Source organism: Psammomys obesus, unplaced genomic scaffold (genome assembly GCF_907164565.1).
Source record: "Psammomys obesus unplaced genomic scaffold, mPsaObe1.curated_primary_1811, whole genome shotgun sequence".
NCBI lineage: Eukaryota > Metazoa > Chordata > Mammalia > Rodentia > Muridae > Psammomys > Psammomys obesus.
In genome coordinates this window covers 2,491,231-2,508,400 of record NW_026585698.1, presented here as the reverse complement: position 1 = coordinate 2,508,400, position 17,170 = coordinate 2,491,231, and the positions used below count along the sequence as shown (strand labels likewise).

Here is a 17,170-nt window from a genome sequence, read left to right as displayed (position 1 = left end):
GACTCACTTCCCTCCAGCAAGGCTAACCCTACCTCCTAACAGTGCCACTGTCTATGCGCCAAGCATTCAAACACATGAGGCTATGGGGGCCATGCCTGTTTAAACCAGCCCCTGCTGTGGCAAAAAACAGTCAGTTTGTTTTGCTTAAGAGGAAAATATATAAGGACAGATCCAGAAAGTGTCTAATCCCAGCCCTTTGGGGGCTGAGAAAGAAGGACTGACAGTTCTGGGGCAGCATGAGCTACATGGTGAATTCCAGGCTAACCTAGACTATCTAACGAGAACATATCTCAGAAGAAAAGAGAAAAACATGTTCGTAGGTGGCCCTGACCAGGGAGTGAAGGGAAGTGGGGGTGAGTGCCGAAGGGCACATGTCTCTTCAGGTCATGAAAGCGCTCTACAACTGGCGACGGCTATGATATCGAGCTAATTAGTTTTCACAGCACTGGAGTCGGGTCTGGTGCATGTTGGCAAGCACTTGGCCACTGGGGTAACTGTTCAAATGTTGCCAGAAACCAATACTGCACACTGTAAGTGGATGCTTACACTCAGACAAGCCTTTTATTACCTGTCTAGCAAGCAGGTCACCGCTGCTGTGCTAATTGTCTTCACGTAGCCTCTAGACAGAGCGAACAGTTTTCTCTCTTCTCCGCTTAAAATAATCCTGTCACCCGCCATCAGGTTGGTCACTGGCATAGAACCATTTTTCCGCTGAAACCTATGTAAGTGCTGTCCATCACAAACTCTCTTTACAGGCTGGGTCCTGATGAGGTTTCCAACGCAGTTGCCACTCTCCTCCCTATGAAAGAAAGAAAGTGTCCATGGACATGATATATTTGTTTTTATAATTTAATTTTTTACAATTTACCTGTTTATATAGCCCATAAAAAATTATTACTATTATCACTATCATTATTATTATCGTGTGTGTGTGTGATATGAGTGTGAGCACACATGGGTCAAGCTGCTCCTGTGAGGGTCAGGGGTCAACTCCCAGTAGATTAACCCCAGAGATTAAACTCAGATCATCAGGCTTAGCTGCAGCGCCTTCATGCCCTGAGCTATCTTGCTGGCCTAAGGCCCCTGCCAATCAATGCTAACAGTTTGTCCATCCGTCTGTCTGTCTTCCTTCCTTCAACATTTTCTACAATCCACTAGGAAGTATAAATGCTACATTAACAACCTTCTATTTGCTCCTTTTAGTAATTTTTTTGTCACCTATGACAAGGTCATGAATAAATGAAGCCACATACACTTTTTAGAAACTGTGTTTGTGTGTATGCGTGTGTTCAGGTGCGCATCTGTACAGATGCGTGTACTCATTTGCTCATGTACATGTGGAGGCCAGAAGACAACCTTGGTGTCTCCTTAGGATCTGTTCACCTGGATTTTTTTTACACAGCCTCTCAATGGTGTGGAGCCAGACAACAGGCTGTGCCGGCTGGCCAGCGAAGATCCAACGTCAGCCCGTCTCAGGGGCCCCGGCACTGGGATTTCTTTTTACGTGAGTGCAGGGGATTAAAGTCAAGTCCTCGTGCATGCGACACAAGCACTTTGCCAACCCAGTCCCCATGAAACACGCCTCCAACACACCACACAAGCTCTGCTGCCCTCGGTCCCAAACGCCACCATACACAGCCTAACACAGTGCTGACACCGCCATGCACTCCGTGGGACTTACATTTCAGAAGCCGGCGTCAGCCAGATATTTTGGTGATTCTTTCTATTGTCTTTCGATTGTGACTCCAAGGTTAACATGAGACACCACAGGCCAAAATACTTCAAGTGTGTGAGGTTCAGGTGGCGGGTTTCTTCTTGGATTTTAGACAGCATGCCTTCTGGGATGGAAGTGTCGTCCACGTGTTTCTCAACTGCTCTAAATACAAAGTTCCAATTAGAGCTAAGCATACATTTTCCTGGCAGGCTATGAAATAAGGCTTTCCTAAACTGAGAACATATATATGCATATTCATATTAAACAAAACAAACAAACAGGGCCTCATGACATACACACACACACACACAAATAAAACCAAATCAAGATGAATAAAGATTCAATGTTTAAAAACCAAATGCTCACATTTTTCTTTAAAGCAATGCATACCTATCATCCCAGCACAGGAAGGTTGCAAGTTCAAGGTTGCCAGGCTTGGTCTACATAGTGAATTCCAGGACATCTGGTGCTAGCCTGTCTCAAGCTGGTCATCTTCAGGTATATAGCAAGCTCGGAACCAGCCTGGACTACATAAGATCCTGTCTTAAACCACAAACACATGGGCTGGAGAGATGGTGCAGAGGTTAAGAGCACTGACTGTTCTTCCAAAGGTCCTGAGTTCCAGTCCCAGCAACCACATGGTGGCTCACAACCATCTATAATGAGATCTGGTGCCCTCTTCTGGACTGCAGGTACACACAGGCAGAACACTATATACATAATAAATAAATCTTTAACACACACACACACACACACACACACAAATGACAGCATGTTTACCTGCTGTAAAGAGCACAGTTGCCCATCTGTGAACAATAGTGACAGGTTTTCTCTTCCTCGATTATCTGGGGCAAGGCAGAAAGCCGAGCCTCCTCCCCAGCAGCAGCTCTGCTCACACGGTGCAGCAGACAGAAGGCCAGCTGGTTCCTGAGCTTCAGCAGTTCTGGGGACAGGAAATGAAGCAGAGTTTCCACAGTCAAAGCCTCATATTGAAAAACAAAGTGGAGAACAATATGGGTAGCCTTGAACTTGGTGTGTAGACCAGGCTAGCCTTGAAATCATGGAGACCGGCCTGCCCCAAGTGCTGGAGTGCTGGGATTAAAGGCACGTAACACATCAGGCCAGTGAGATGGCTAAGCAGGTAAGCGAAATTGCTATGCAAACCTGGAGACATGCGTTCAATCCCTAGAACCCACATAAAGGTGGAAAGAGAGATCTGACTTCTACAAAGTTGTCCTTCAACCTCTATATCTGCATTCCTCCCACAAATAACAAATGAAAATAAATGATAAATTTATAATGTATATAACTACAAATTACCACCTGTAGTATGGTCTAGCAAGTAGCATAAAACTATCACCAAGCCAGGCAGTGGTGGCCCATGCTTTTACTTCTGGTATTTGGGAGGCAAAAGCAGGTGGATCTCTCTCAGTTCAAGGCCAGCATAATCTACAGCAGGTGCTCTAAGACGCCAGGACTAGACAGTGAAACCCTGTCTAGAAAAACACAAAAACAACAACAAAAAAAGAAATATCACCAAGCTGACAGCTGGAGCAGAGCCAGAGGTAAAGCCAAATAACCACAATTTACAAAACCTCTTTTGTCCAAGTGGTTGGCTGGCACAGGGTACATCTGCCCAGTCTTGAGGTAGAGGAGCCAGCCGGCCTCAGGGTCCTCCCGTCTCTCCTGGCTGAGCAGCGTGTACAGGATCACCTGTGTAAGACAGACTGTCAAACTGTGACTTGCTCTCTCCCTACATCACCTGGACCCAGCACATATGGAAAGGCCAGCCACACTATTCCCAGTGTGAAAATAACACAAGCACTTGGTAACAGTGACAAACCAAAGTCAGTATCAAACACTTAATCTGCATAAAATGAAGAGCTCATGTTCTGCAGTTTTACGCTGACAGTAAAGAAGTGGAGTAGACTGGGAAGTGGGGGGTGTGGCTCACTGCCTAGAACACAGGAAGATAAGGAGGGAGAGAAATGTGTTCTCACCTTAATAGTTAAATTCCAAAAAATCAAGAAACTAATCAAACTCGGTTACCCATAACATTAAAGGAAGCAGCACAAATACAGCCTTTCTGCCTGGAGTGGTGGTGCACCCCTTGGAGGATTGCCGACTTCCACGAGAACCTGGGCTACATAGTGAGCTCCAGAACAACCAGATCTAGTGCACACCTTTAATCCCAGCACTCAGGAGGCAGAGACAGGTAGATCTCTGTGCTGAGTTCAAGCACAGCCAGGGCTGTTATACAAACCCTGTCTCCAAAAACAAAAACTGCTCTTCCAGAGGACCAAGGTTCAAATAAAGCACCCACATGACCACTCTCAACATTGTAACTCCAGTTCCAGGGATCTGATGCCCTCTTCTGGGGTCCACAGAACATGCGGTAGACATAGATGAAGGCAGCACATCCATAGATAAAAACAAGCTTTTTTATTTCAAGAGAATAATTTTTCAAACTGCAGATATAGATCAGCACAAGGTCCTGAGTTAGATCCCCTACAATGAGAAAATGAGGCGGAAAGACTGCACATAGGTGAGCCGGAGTACTTGAGCTGGTTCTCTCCCTCCACCCAGGGGTCTGGGTATTGACCTCTGATTGTTGGGCTTGACAAAGCGTGTGCTCGCCACACTGGGCCAACCCCAAACAGCTCTTAAATTTCAGCTCAGATAAACATCAAAATAACCAAGCCAGGCACGATGGCACACAATGTTAACTCCAGGACTTGAGAAGGAGAGGAAGGAGGATCTCTACAAGTTCCAGGCCATCCTAGTCTACATCGTGAGTTCCAAGACAGCTGGGGCTACATAGAGAGGCTTTTATCTCAAAAAAAACAAAACAATCATATGGAAGTTGAAAATAGAAGAGTTGCTGGACCGAGGCTGAAAGAAACAGCACCTACAATGTGCTCTAAGGGAATGTTAGCTGTTGTCCCACAATCAGTGAGGCGCAGAAACATGAAGATAAGCCTGCTTTGAGTAGGCTGCTGTACATGGCAGAATCTCCAATCATACCTAGCTCCCATATATACAGGAATATATAGTAAGTATCTGCTTAGACAGTTTAGCATTCTACCTTGGCCTCGATGGCTTTTTTTGTTTGCTCGTTTTTAAAGACTAGGTTTCTCCATCTGGCCCTGGCTGTCCGAGAATTACTCTGCAGATCAGGTTGGCCTTGAACTCACAAAGATCCACCTGCCTCTGCCTCCCAAGTGCTGGGATTAAAGGGATGCACCATCAGTGCCCAGCTGCTTTCATTTTTTAAAATTAATTTATTTACTTTTTATGTGTACAGTGTTCTGCCTGCCTGCACACCTGCACGCCAGAAGAGGGCGCCAGACCTCATTATAGATGGTTGTGAGCCACCATGTGATTGCTGGGAATTGAACTCAGGACCTTTGAAAGAGCAGCCAGGGCTCTTAACCTATGAGCCATCTCTCCAGCCCCCAAATATATTTATTTTTATTTTAGGTGCACTGGTGCTTTGCCTTCATGCATGTTTGTGTGAGGGTGTCAGAGCTTGGAGTTACAGATGGTTGTGAGTTACCATGTCGGTATGGGGATTGGAATCAAGATCCTCTGGAAGAGCAGTCAATGCTCTTAACTGCTAAGCCATCTTTGCAGCCCCATTTTCATTTTTAAAATGTATTATTTTATGTGTATGGAGGTACTGCCAAGGGTGTATGTCTATGCATTGTGCACGTGCCTGAGGCCGCCCAGACAAGGCTGCTCTGCTCCTCAGAACTTGTTTCGGGAGGGTGTAAGGCGTCTGGGCGCCGGGAATCAAACCTGCACATGCAGCCAGCTCTCTTAAACGCAGGGCCGTCACCGCAGCCCCAGGTCAGCTCTGGTACTAAGTCACTGAAGAAAACTTTCTACTGAGTACGTAAGTACTGATAAAACAAGCAGGGTACTCTGAACGTCAGTGACAGATGAAAAAGAACACCGCGAAACACAAACAGTACCTGAGCTGAAGGAGGAGAATAGAACAGGACAGCTTAAAGACCCTTAGCACGACAATGTTACACGTAAGAGTCATACCTGACTTCGGTGTTCGATAGAATTTGACTCTTTGCCAGTTTTAAGCTCCAGCGGCATAATCTTATATTTTGCTTTACAATCTCGATGTATTTTGACACCAACTGTAACATCTATTTTGCCCTTCAATCCAAACCTAGGGGACCAGATGCTTTCTTCAATATCCAGGGACTTTGTCACTTCAATGTTACAAGATGAACTTCTGGTACTGCCATCACTTGGCCTAAAGGGGAACCCAGAAAGCTTCATTAGAACACAGCTCAGTCTACCCCCGAGGCACCGACCACCACACAAGTATCTTTTCCGGTTACTGGGAGTCTTGTTGTTGTCTGAACTGCAGTATTGGCATCACCTGGGAACAAGACAGACAAGCTGGCACGGTGTTTGACAAGTGGTTGGTTAATCTGAATCCCGTTGCTCAGGCTGCTATCAACACTGCAGCTGTGACAACTGTCAGGAGAATCACAGTGGTGCAATGAGACACTTTCCAAAGAGCATTTCAAGGCCTGAGATCATGTTGCTCAGCCAAAAAAAAAAAAAAAACCTTCATAAAGATGAGACAAATCAAAACTATCCTAACAATGAATTTTTTATGAAATGATATTTAAGAAACATTAGAATAAAAGAAAAATTCTCTACTCAATGTATTTTTTTTTTTTTTTTTTTTTGGTCATGAAAAGATACTATACATAATAATTTATTTTTAAAAATAACAACAACAAAATGGTAAATTGTAAAAGTTTAGCTTTTCAAGCCAGACCTGGTGGCTCACATCTTTAATCCCAGCATTCAGAAGGCAGAGGAAGGCAGATGAGTATCTCTGAGTTCCAGGCCAACTACAGGTATATAGTAACACTCCGCCTTAATTTGTTTTTTATTATATTTAAGCTGTTAAGAACAACACTGATCCGGGAACCAAAATCTTGGTGAAATTATTGTTCCATGTATATGTAACATGATTGATTCAGTGTGTGTGCTTGCATGTATGTAGACTCATGAATGCTACGGTATATTTCCACCATGTGAAAGGGAGTGTGATCACCAGCTGACCTACATCTTGGCCTTTAAAGAGTTTTGAAAGCTCTGTGTATTTGTCCTTTTTATACAGGTTTGTGTGCCTGGGTGAGTTTATGTGCACTAGTGCATGCAGGAACCCTCAGGCCAGAATCAGGAAGGCATCAGATACTCTGCAACTGGAATTACAGAAATTGTCTCTCATGAGTTCTGTGGACAGACCCCAGTCCTCTGTAAGAACAGGAAGTGCTCTTAACCACTGAGCCGTCCCTCCAGCCCCCTTTAAAAGCTTTGAATTGGCTCTTCAGAGGCAGGCAGGCAGGCCTGCATGAGTCTGAGGCCAGCCTGGTCCACATATGGTGCTCCAGGTCAGCCAGAATTAGACAGGAAGACAAACAAAAACAAAAAGCTTTGACTCAACAAGCACAAGGAAATCCTGCCTAAAATCTGAACAGTACATAAACAAAATCCACTTCTTACAGAGAGAGCTGCACGCGAGGGAATTCCGTGGAAGGGCCTTTCCTCATGAAGTCCTCGGCCCACTTAGAGAAGGAGGGCAGGTACTCCTCAACTTCACATTTTATTTCTTCTTGACTCAGATTTAAGCGATACCTGCCGAAAAGAAAACATGAATGTAAGAATATAAACGAAGAAAATAATACTGAACCAGGTTAATAAAAGGACGTTTCCAGATGTGGTACAAACCTAACAGAATACAGGTCAGCCTTAAAATCCTCAGGGGTTGAGAACACACTCTCCGGGGCTGAGCTGGCTTTCTTCCTTACAGTGCACACCGAGGTGAGCCTGGCAGCACACACCGGTGGGCGCAGTGGCTAGGGGGCTGCCTCGGTCCATCAAGTGCCTGTCCCGAAGCACGAGGACCCGAGACCGGCTCTCTGGAGCACTCTAACTAGACAGCCTAGCCAGGTGCTCCAGCTCCTCATCCAGTGGGAGACCCTACCTCCCACTGAATGTAATATATCATATATTATATATATTACACAGTATATAAATTATATATATATATATAATAATACACTCTCTCAAAAAAAGAAAAACAAAGGCGAACTGCTTCAGAGTGAACAAAGGGGTGAGCCACTGCTCACACTTAAGAGCACCGCGGCTCCTGCAGACACTAGAGTTTGGTTTCTAGCATGCGCACCTGTCTGTAGGTACAACTCCAAGGGATCCAAAACCTTTTCTAGCCGCCAAGGCTGCTGCACATGCACACTGAAAGACCCCTGCCTCACCCTAAGTTAAACATAGCTAGCGCCATTTTGTGAGACACCACTGTTTTGTAAAACTCTGAAGGCCAGATGAGAAACTGGAAAAATTACTAAGAAACCCAGCTGTGTCACCCACTTGGGATATCTGCAGTCAGGCTGCCCCAGTTGAGCTAAAAACAGTTTGTATTAATCACCCTCATGGATATCTGTGAGACTGTTCCAGCTGAGATAGGGAAAAATAAAACAAACAGGTGGCGAGACACGTCAAGGGGTCATCATGGCCATTTTGACCACCCAGTTCCTGGAATCTTGGTGCCCCTGCCAAACTTTGACGCAAATCGTGGTCTCATGAAAATGTACCAATCAGCCCCCTGTAACCATGCTTCTCGCTTCTGTACCCACGCTTCTGCTCTAAAACCCTATAAAAACCCCAGCTTTTCACCCAGGGGGCGCGAAAGTCTCTCGAATGACTTTTCGCCCCGGTACCCGTGTATCAAAATAAAAGCCTCTTGCTGTTTGCATCCGAATGGCCCCGTTGTTCCTTGGGAGGGGGTCTCTCTCAGACGGAAGATACCCTCCGGGGATCTTTCACACACATTTTTAAACAAAATTAAAAACAAGACAGAAATAAAAGACAAAACCAAGTGTGCTGGTGCCCGTGGCTAAGCTAAGCACTTGGGGAAGAGGAGTGCATACTGGAAAATCACAAGTTAGAGGGCAGGGCAGTACCATGCCAGCTTGCACGCCACAGCAAGCCTGACTCCAAATAACAGAAGGGGGGGGGGGGGGAGGGGGAGAGAAGGAGGTGGTGTCAGGGAGATGGCTCAGCGGGTAAAAGCCCCACAAGCCTGAGATCCCTGGAACCCATGTGAAGGTGGAAAGAAACTTTTCACAGCTGCCCTCTCTCACACATGCCCACATCACCACAAAAACAGGAAGGGAGCTGGAGAGATGGCTCAGAAGTTAAGAGCACGGGCTAGTCTTCCGAAAGTCCTGAGTTCAATTGCCAGCAACCACATGGTGGCTCACAGACATCTATAATAAGATCTGGTGCTCTCTTCTGGCTCGAAGGTGTACATTCAGACAGAACATTGTATACATAATAAATAAATAAATCTTAAAAAAAAGTTAAAAACAAAAAAAAAAAAAAGGAAAATGAAATTTAAAAACAAACAAACCTACATGCCACAGGTAATCTGAACACTCCTGTAGTGAGACAGGAGAAGACAACTGGCTAGGTAAGCCAAGTAGCCTGGATTATACAACAAAGCCGCAGAAGTGAGAAAGACTCTGCCTCAACAGGGAAGAAAGCAAGGGCCAATTCCCAAAAGCTGTTTCCTGACTCTCCCTCCCTCCCTTACACACACACACACACACACACACACACACACACACACTGATAACAGGACAGGCCAAGCTCCAGGTAGGAGCCACAAAAGTCTGCAGGTCACTAAAACTGGCAAAAGTAAACTTTCCCTCTACCTGAGTGCAAACCCAGTCAGTGCTCACTGTGCGGGTTTCTAGAACTAGCGCAGACGTTACTGTCACAGGTTCTCTGAGGACGGCTGAGGAAGCTGTGTAGCACAGTCCGTTCTAGAGCACACGCATGAGTTATTTCAGTGACGTTACCCAAGAGCCCCTGTTGCCCAGAGACAACCCAGGGTACTGTGAGCAGGATGGCTGAGCTTCGGCCACACTCGCTCACGCCGAGGGGTCTCCTTCCAGAAACCTGAGCTGCAGGCACGAAGCTACAGGACGAGATTGCATCAGCACTGCTCACTTACTTACATTTCCTTCAGATGCTTTAGTTCTTGGACAGTTTGAAAAGCAAGCTCTTGCAGCCTTTCTGGGGCAAAGCTCTCACTTATAGCTTTCTGAAAGACTTCGTGGAGAATCGTACCAATCAGCATTTGGCGAGTGGCCGGATCAGAAACCTATTAAAGCAAGTAACATGCACATCTCATGCCACGGCACATTAACAGGAGTATACATTATGAAGCCAACACGCGCTAAGACAAATGTCGATACATTAGCAACGTTTGTTTGTTTTCTTAAGTTTCTTTTTGAGACAGGGTTTCTCTGTGTAGCCTTGGCTGTCCTGGACTCACTCTGTAAACAATGCTGGCCTTGGACTCACAGTGGTCTACCTGCCTGTCTCCCTGAGTGCTGAGGTTACAGGCGTGCACCCCCACATCCAGCTACAAGGTTTTTTTTTGTTGTTGTTTCCTCTTTTAAATTAATTCATTTTCCTGAGTTCGGGTGTTTTGCCTGCATGTATGTCTGCCCACCACTGTCGTCACTAGTTGCCTGTTTTCCTGTGTGACATGAGCACCCTTTATAAGGCCCCTCCCGACATCATGGCTCTCTGTTGTTCTCTATGTCTTCTGATCTCTGTCTGTCTCTACCTCTCTCACGACCTCATTCTGAGATGGCCTCTTGCTACACCCCCCACCCCAAATAAACCTCGTTAGGTCTGTTTCATGGTATGATCTCTTTGTGGCACAAATTGGTCCCAACTTGCCAAAGTACTTCTGTCACTAAACCCTAACTTTCCCCACAGACCTACTGACCTGAGTTTAGCCAGGCGCACCCCTGTAGTCCCAGCACTCAGGGAGGCAGAGGCAGGCGGATCTCTGCGAGTTTGAAGCCAGCCTGGTCTACAGAGTAAGTCCAGTTCAGCCAGGGTTACACAGAGAAATTCTGGCTCAAAAACAAAACAAAACAACAAAAAAGCAGATGTAACAAAGTGCAGGCTTTAATCCCAACATCTGAGACAGAGCACATGGGCCTTTGTGAGGATCAGGCCAGCCTGGTCTACATAGAGAATTCCAGACAACCCAGGAACTCATAGCAGCTGTGGTTACCTATACAAGACCAAACCAGTTAACACGCTAGCATGGAGGTGTGTTAAGTCCAAACTAGGTCCCCAGATGGCACTGTCACTAACCATGTATAAATTACAGGCTGGACCCTGACTAGGTAAATAGAAGGGTTGCTAGCATATAAGCAAAAACCTAACACCAGCATTCCTCAGAAACTTCTGAATCAGATTCCTAGTTTTCAGGAACAGCCATTACTTCCTTTATCTGCCCTACCTTCAGCTGACATCTTCAGCAATGCGGTATCCAGTTCCCTATCTACACATACCTGCAACATTAACCAAAGTCCCCAGGCAGCTCCCAGGCTCTTCTGGATCACCCCCCCACCCCTGACACACACAGAGACACACACAAACGCTAACTTTCAGGCTGTTCCTGTGCTTCCTCCTCGCCTGTCACCTGTGTCTTTAAAACTGGCATGACTTCCCCCACCTTTGCTACTCTCTCTTGCTCATTCAACCCCCAAGTCACCCTCCAGGATAGCCATAACAGCTTTGAATATCCTCCCCGAATAAACCTTTATTCCACGGGGTGGTGCTGGTGCATGCCTTCAATCCCAGCACTCAGGAGGCAGAGGTAGGCAGATCTCTGTGAGTTTGAGGCCAGCCTAGTCTATAAAGAGAGTTCCAGGACAGCCAAGGCTACCTGACAGAAAACCCCTGTCTCGAAAAACCAAAAAAAAAAAAAAAAAAAAAAAAGAAAGAAACAAACACCAAAACCAAAACCCAACCAAGTAAAAAACCTTTCTTTCTACCCATGGAGTGGTCCAGTTCAGTGGCTTCACTGTGCCCTCACTTACAAAGTAGACCAGGGTCATGAGCCCCTTCCCCTAGCTGAGAAGTCACTGACAGTTGGTGGCTTCTCGGAGAAGAGTTGGTTTTCCTTAGTGGTGTGGCCGTCAGTAAGTAGATCAAGTGCCAGCAATGGTTTTGTACCCAGGGGTATGAGGACAGAACAGCACAAACTGGACTTGGTGGGTTATTAAAAAAAAAAAAAAAAAAAAAAAAAGATAAAAAGGGGAACACAGGGCCAGGCATGGTGGTGAACATCCTCACTCCCAGCACTTGGGAGGCAGAGGCTGGCGAATCTCTGTGATTTCGAGGCCAGCCTGGTCTACAAAGGGAGTCCAGGACAGCCAGGACTCTGTTATGCAAAGAAACCTTGCTGGGGGGAGGTTAAAGTAGATCTGGGGGTAGCAGGGCAAAGATTACCAAAATACATCACATGAAAGTCTCAAAGAATTAATAAAAACGTATTTTTTAAAAGTAGCAGACATAAGGCTTTATGAGTCCACCCAGTTTTCTGAATTATTCACAGAGACGTAACCCTTTGTTTCTTCTTTCTATCTCTTTCTCATCACGCTTTTGTAACACTTTAGGCTTCACCATTTTTTAAAAGTTTCTTACCCCAGCTTGTGGCTGCTTGTCTACCACGTAGCTGACCTCCAGGCTGGCCTAAACCTGAACAGCAAGGCTTTCTTTTTCTCTCCCTCCCTCTGGGCAGCTGCTGAGGTTTACAGCTTGCCTTCCATGGAGTTTTCCCTTTAAACTCTAAGAGAACTGTCCTTGAGCTTAAAAAAAAGAAGAAGAAAGCTGGACGCGGTCGTGCATTCCCACAGAGATTAAGTATCACTGTTAGATGCTAAATAAAACTCAAAGGACCAGGTACCTGGTCCGAATCCCAACACTGCAATTACTGGGGTATGCGGCTCTGGACAAGTCACTCAGCTCTCAGCCCATCTGCCCTCTGTAAAGCAGGCGAGGACTGAATGACTAGTGAGTGTGAGGGCTTCCACCGGGGCTGAAGATACAGCTCAGCAGCACAGCAAATGGAGAGCGCTGTAAACTCTGACTGAATCACTTACCCTGAACGTCTCGCTCAGGACAGCTCTTCTCACACACCGAATACTACTGGCGACGCTAGTCCCTGAGATCAGCATGTCTGGGTACAGAATAAAATACCCCGAGTCATCATCGATTACCCACGCCTCAGACGTGTGGGCTCCCTCTAAGTGAATGATGTCCCCCGGCTCCACTGGCACCGAACACCTGAAAAAAGGCAAGGCTGAAGCAGAAATGCATCACCTAGGATCCCACAGTTAAACACCCAGAAGCAGCGAGTATTTTATCCGGAGAATAAATATTTCTAAACCTCTGGCTCTTAAATTTCGCTTAAGGGGCGAGGAGGTTGCTAAAGAGACAGCTCTATGGTTAAGAGCACCCCCTGCCCTTGCAGAGGACCCTGGTTCAGTTCCCAGCACCCACACTGCAGCTCACAAATGCCTGTAACTCCAAGTCCAGGGGATCCAACCCACTCTTCTAGACACACACCGTGCTTGAACATACATGCAGGTGAAACACATATAACAAATTTTTAAAAAATTTTACATAAAAACTAACATTAAACAAAACTTGCCAATTTGGAGCACAAAGGAACTTGAGCGATGGCTATATCTTCACTAAGCCAGGAAATCTTTCTCATTTTTAGAAATGTTATTATTTTATTTTGTTGTACATGCATGTGCCTGACTGCATGTGCACCACATTCGTGCAGTGCCCAAGGAGATGTTTCAGATCCCCTGGGACTGGAGTTACAGGCAGTTGTGAGCTGCCTCACGGATGCTGGGAACCAAACCCAGGACCCCTGCAAGAGCAGAAAATGCTCTTAACCACTGAGTCACCTCCCAAACCTTTTTTACCCACTAAGAATCATCCTCTTTAAAAAAAAAAAAAAAAAAATCATTCTCTTTCTTTTTTAGCATTTTTACTTTGGGTGCCTGTATGGGGTGGGAGGTCTGTCTGTCCCTTTCCACTCTGCGGGTCAGACTCTGGCCGTCAGTTTTGGTGGCAGGCACCTTTACTCTCCTTTTAAATAATTAACCCACACAAGACATTTGATGAGTTTTCAGATGGCAGCCTGGAATTGGGACTGGAGCTCAGTGGTGGAGTGTTTGCCTAACACACACAAGGCCTTGGGCGAGGTGGTATCCTCCAGACTAGCAAATCATGCCCGGTAACGCCAGCATTTGGAGGTGAGTAGGTGGAGGCCTCGGCTATGTGAGCCTGTATTGGAAAGCAAACAGAAACACCACCAGACCACCACACCAGGTCTCAAAGTCAAGTGCAAATCACCAGCCATTCCTCAGGATGCACAGCTCCTCAGGCTCCAGCTCCTGGGACGCAGTGATTAGCAAGCGCTTCTCTTCATCTCCTCTTCCGTTCTGCACAGTCTCAACAGCTAGCACCAGGTACCGGTTGTCCACTCCTTGGCTCAGAACTGTTTTAGGAAAGAAAGCTTCCACCTTCTTCTGAAGCCTAGAGAGTAAACGGAAAAACCATCCTATCAGAGCCGTGAGATGTGCAGCAGCTTGACTGTACTGTCTGGGAGTCAATCTTCTAGTTTTGTTTGATCTGAAAACCTTAAACTGAACGAAGAAGGGCATGGGGGAACGACACATTCCTGTCATAAAGACTTGTGCCGGGGCTCAGTTGGTACAGTGCTTGCCAAGCACGTACAAAACCCGGGGTCATTATGATCCCCAGCCCTACATAAACTAGGTGTCTGACTATGGTGACTCAAGCATGTAATCTCAGCACTGGGGAGTCAGCAAGAGAACTGGGTCATCCTTAGATAGAGAGAGTTTGGGCTATCCTGGACTACATGAGGTACCATTTCAACACAAACAAAAAGTGAGTCCTCTCCTTTTAAAATACACATAAGTAATAACTGAAGCTACACATGGTGGTTCAAACCTATAATCCCTGGGTTTGGGAGGCTGAGGCAAGGGACTAGCACAAATTCAAGTGTTGCAAGAGATCAAACCACAGGATGAGATAGCCAAGCTGCTCTAAGTAGGAGGCAGACTATCTCTAGGGGGTCAGTATCAGAGGGTACAGAGTTCCTAATAGCACAAGATTGCACTTCTATACATTTCTGGCTTTGTCCTCTATTTTTAGTTATATATATATATATATATATTGTGATTGGTATTTTAACTAGTAGGCAGCTATGGTTAGAATTGGTGTGGGGGAGTTGCAATGCAGATACGGTCAGTCTTCACAAACAGGAGAGTACCCACCAGTTTCTAACAAATACCAGGTCTGACCATTAATCAGCCCACATGGCTGTTTCTTGTCTCTTTCTTTTGGGCCTCTAGGGCCCACTCCTGTCTCTAACCTCACAAGGTTAGCCTGGTCTACAAAATGAGACCTGTATTAACCATGGGCAACAAAACAAATTACTTGGGAAATGAAAAAAAGGAGGATCAGGATTTCAAGGCCATCTGGACTAGGCCTTGGGCTAGCCTGTTCAAGGCTAGCCTGGGCTACCTTAAAACCTGGAAAATACTAGAACAGGATGCCACCATTGTTGAGAGCCTTTTCAAAGTAAAACTGAAGGGAGATATTTTGATCACTTTTCCAAATAACTGAAATGCTGGGAGGACACAGTTTAGTAGCAAAGCACCTGCTTGCCAGCCTGTGCCTGCTCCCTATTACTGCTTAAAAGAAAAAGAGAGGGGGAGGGGATTGGGAGCAGCATGGGAGGGGAGCAGCACGAGAGGGTCACTGCAGTTCCTGCCAGGAGCTGGCAATTATAATAATCTTTACAGCACCCCTGGGCTTCCGCCTACGGTAAGCCCAGTGTTGGTTTCCCCAGCATCACTAAGCAAATCTAGACCAACACAGTCCAGATGCAGGAAGAGGCCCTGGCCTGCCTCTCCTTGCCAAGAAAGCAAACTCGCCCTGGGCTTCCCAGGAAAGGGTCTCTCTGTTAAGGCAAAGGCTGGTCTCGAGCACTCCTGGGCTCCTTGAGTAGCCACTAGAAAGCAAGGTAATTTATTACCTGGCAGAGGAGCCCATTTCTTTGCAGTAACTCAGGAGTTTCTTATTTGGATTTAGAATGAAGTCAGTTTCACAATACTGACATCACCCAAACTAATCTTCAAAGTGACTTCCCTTCTTACATCTTTCTGTGTGGTTTCCACAATGCTAACAAGTTACCAACTCTCTCCAATTAAAAACATTAAACGCTGTCAGGCATGGTGGCACACACCTTTGATCTCAGCACTCTGGAGGCAGAAGCAAGATTTCTGTGAGTTCAAGGCCAGGCAACTCACAACTCAGCAAGTTCCAGGACAGCCGGGACTACAGAGAGACCCAGTCTCAAACAAACCCACAAAATGCCTTTCACCTTCCTGAATGAATCACTTCAGCTGGCTGCACTCAACACCCCTATTTAGCCTCTAGCCATGAATTTCTTGAGGTAGGTGGTGACACCTGCAGGAGGTCTTAAAAAAATACTGTGGGCTGGAGAGGTGGCTCAGTGGATGTACTTACTGTTTTTGCAGAGGACCTAAGTTCAATTCCCAACACTCGCTTGCACTTCCCGCTTACAGCACACCACTGCCGGGAGACACCTCTAAACTCGGGGACATACTCACATACACGTAAATAATAATAATTTAAAAAAAGATATGACTGAGCCTAACTAAAGGCGATTTCTGGCGTGGTCCCACGTGAAAGTAAAGAACTCTCACAAGTGCTCCTCCGATCGTCACAAGCGGAAATTTAAAAAAATAAAATAAAATAAAATAAAAGTCAAGGTATTAATGACAGTGGTGAGCTGCCGAGTGGAAAACAGCAAGCTCGGAGCCAGCCTGGGCTACAGGGAACTGTCGCAGATGAGGATTCCCTCCCCCTAGCCAAAGCCAGGGAAGAGGCGCGGGTCCCGCCCGCGCTCGGCCCTCGCGCCCGCCGCCCGCCTGCTCACAGCTCCACACGCGGCGCGGCCTGCGCTCCGCGGTCCTCCTCCAGCAGCAGCAGATCCAGCTCGTCCGCCGGCTCCATCCCTGCCGAGCCCGCCAAGAGAGGCGGCGGCGCCGGCAGCCGCAGGGACGCGCCGGCGCGCCGCGCATGCGCAGGGGGCGCCCCGCGGCCGGCGGCTCCCGCGCTCCCGGCGCAGGACCGAGCCGCCTTCCCGCCTTCCCGCCTCCGGGACTGCACCTGAGTGGGCCTGATCGGAATCTCTGTTTTAGGCGGGTTGAGACAGGCTCTCCAGTCTCGCAGGCTGGCCTGGAACTCACAGCAAGCCCCTGTCTCAGGCTTTCACTGTGCCCAGTTGAAGAAAGCTTTCAGAGTGGGGGAACAGCTCTGCTGGTAAAAGGGACTGTGGCTAAGACTGACGACCGCTGGGTGGAGAACCAACCCCGGCAGGTTGCCCCCGAGGTGGCGCGGAGGCCTCTGGCTGGGCGTCCAGGCCCCTCTGCCCGCCTGTAATCCACTAGCAGGGGA

The 17,170-nt window shown here is 46.9% G+C and overlaps 1 protein-coding gene across 2 annotated transcripts in view; it reads right to left on the bottom strand.

The window, feature by feature from the left end:
• Dna2 (DNA replication helicase/nuclease 2) overlaps nucleotides 1-16,729 on the bottom strand; it is a 30,638-nt gene extending 13,909 nt beyond the window's left edge. For both annotated transcript variants that reach the window (XM_055599014.1, XM_055599013.1), the window contains exons 1-10: nucleotides 16,650-16,729; nucleotides 14,012-14,194; nucleotides 12,745-12,928; nucleotides 9,790-9,935; nucleotides 7,256-7,387; nucleotides 5,765-5,984; nucleotides 3,310-3,427; nucleotides 2,495-2,657; nucleotides 1,682-1,876; nucleotides 569-799 (exon numbers count right to left, since the gene is read on the bottom strand). In XM_055599014.1, the coding sequence (XP_055454989.1) occupies nucleotides 569-799; nucleotides 1,682-1,876; nucleotides 2,495-2,657; nucleotides 3,310-3,427; nucleotides 5,765-5,984; nucleotides 7,256-7,387; nucleotides 9,790-9,935; nucleotides 12,745-12,928; nucleotides 14,012-14,194; nucleotides 16,650-16,726 (1,649 nt within the window). In that variant the 5' untranslated portion in view covers nucleotides 16,727-16,729. The remainder of the gene's footprint in view (nucleotides 1-568; nucleotides 800-1,681; nucleotides 1,877-2,494; nucleotides 2,658-3,309; nucleotides 3,428-5,764; nucleotides 5,985-7,255; nucleotides 7,388-9,789; nucleotides 9,936-12,744; nucleotides 12,929-14,011; nucleotides 14,195-16,649) is intronic.
• Between the last annotated feature and the right edge of the window lie 441 nt (nucleotides 16,730-17,170).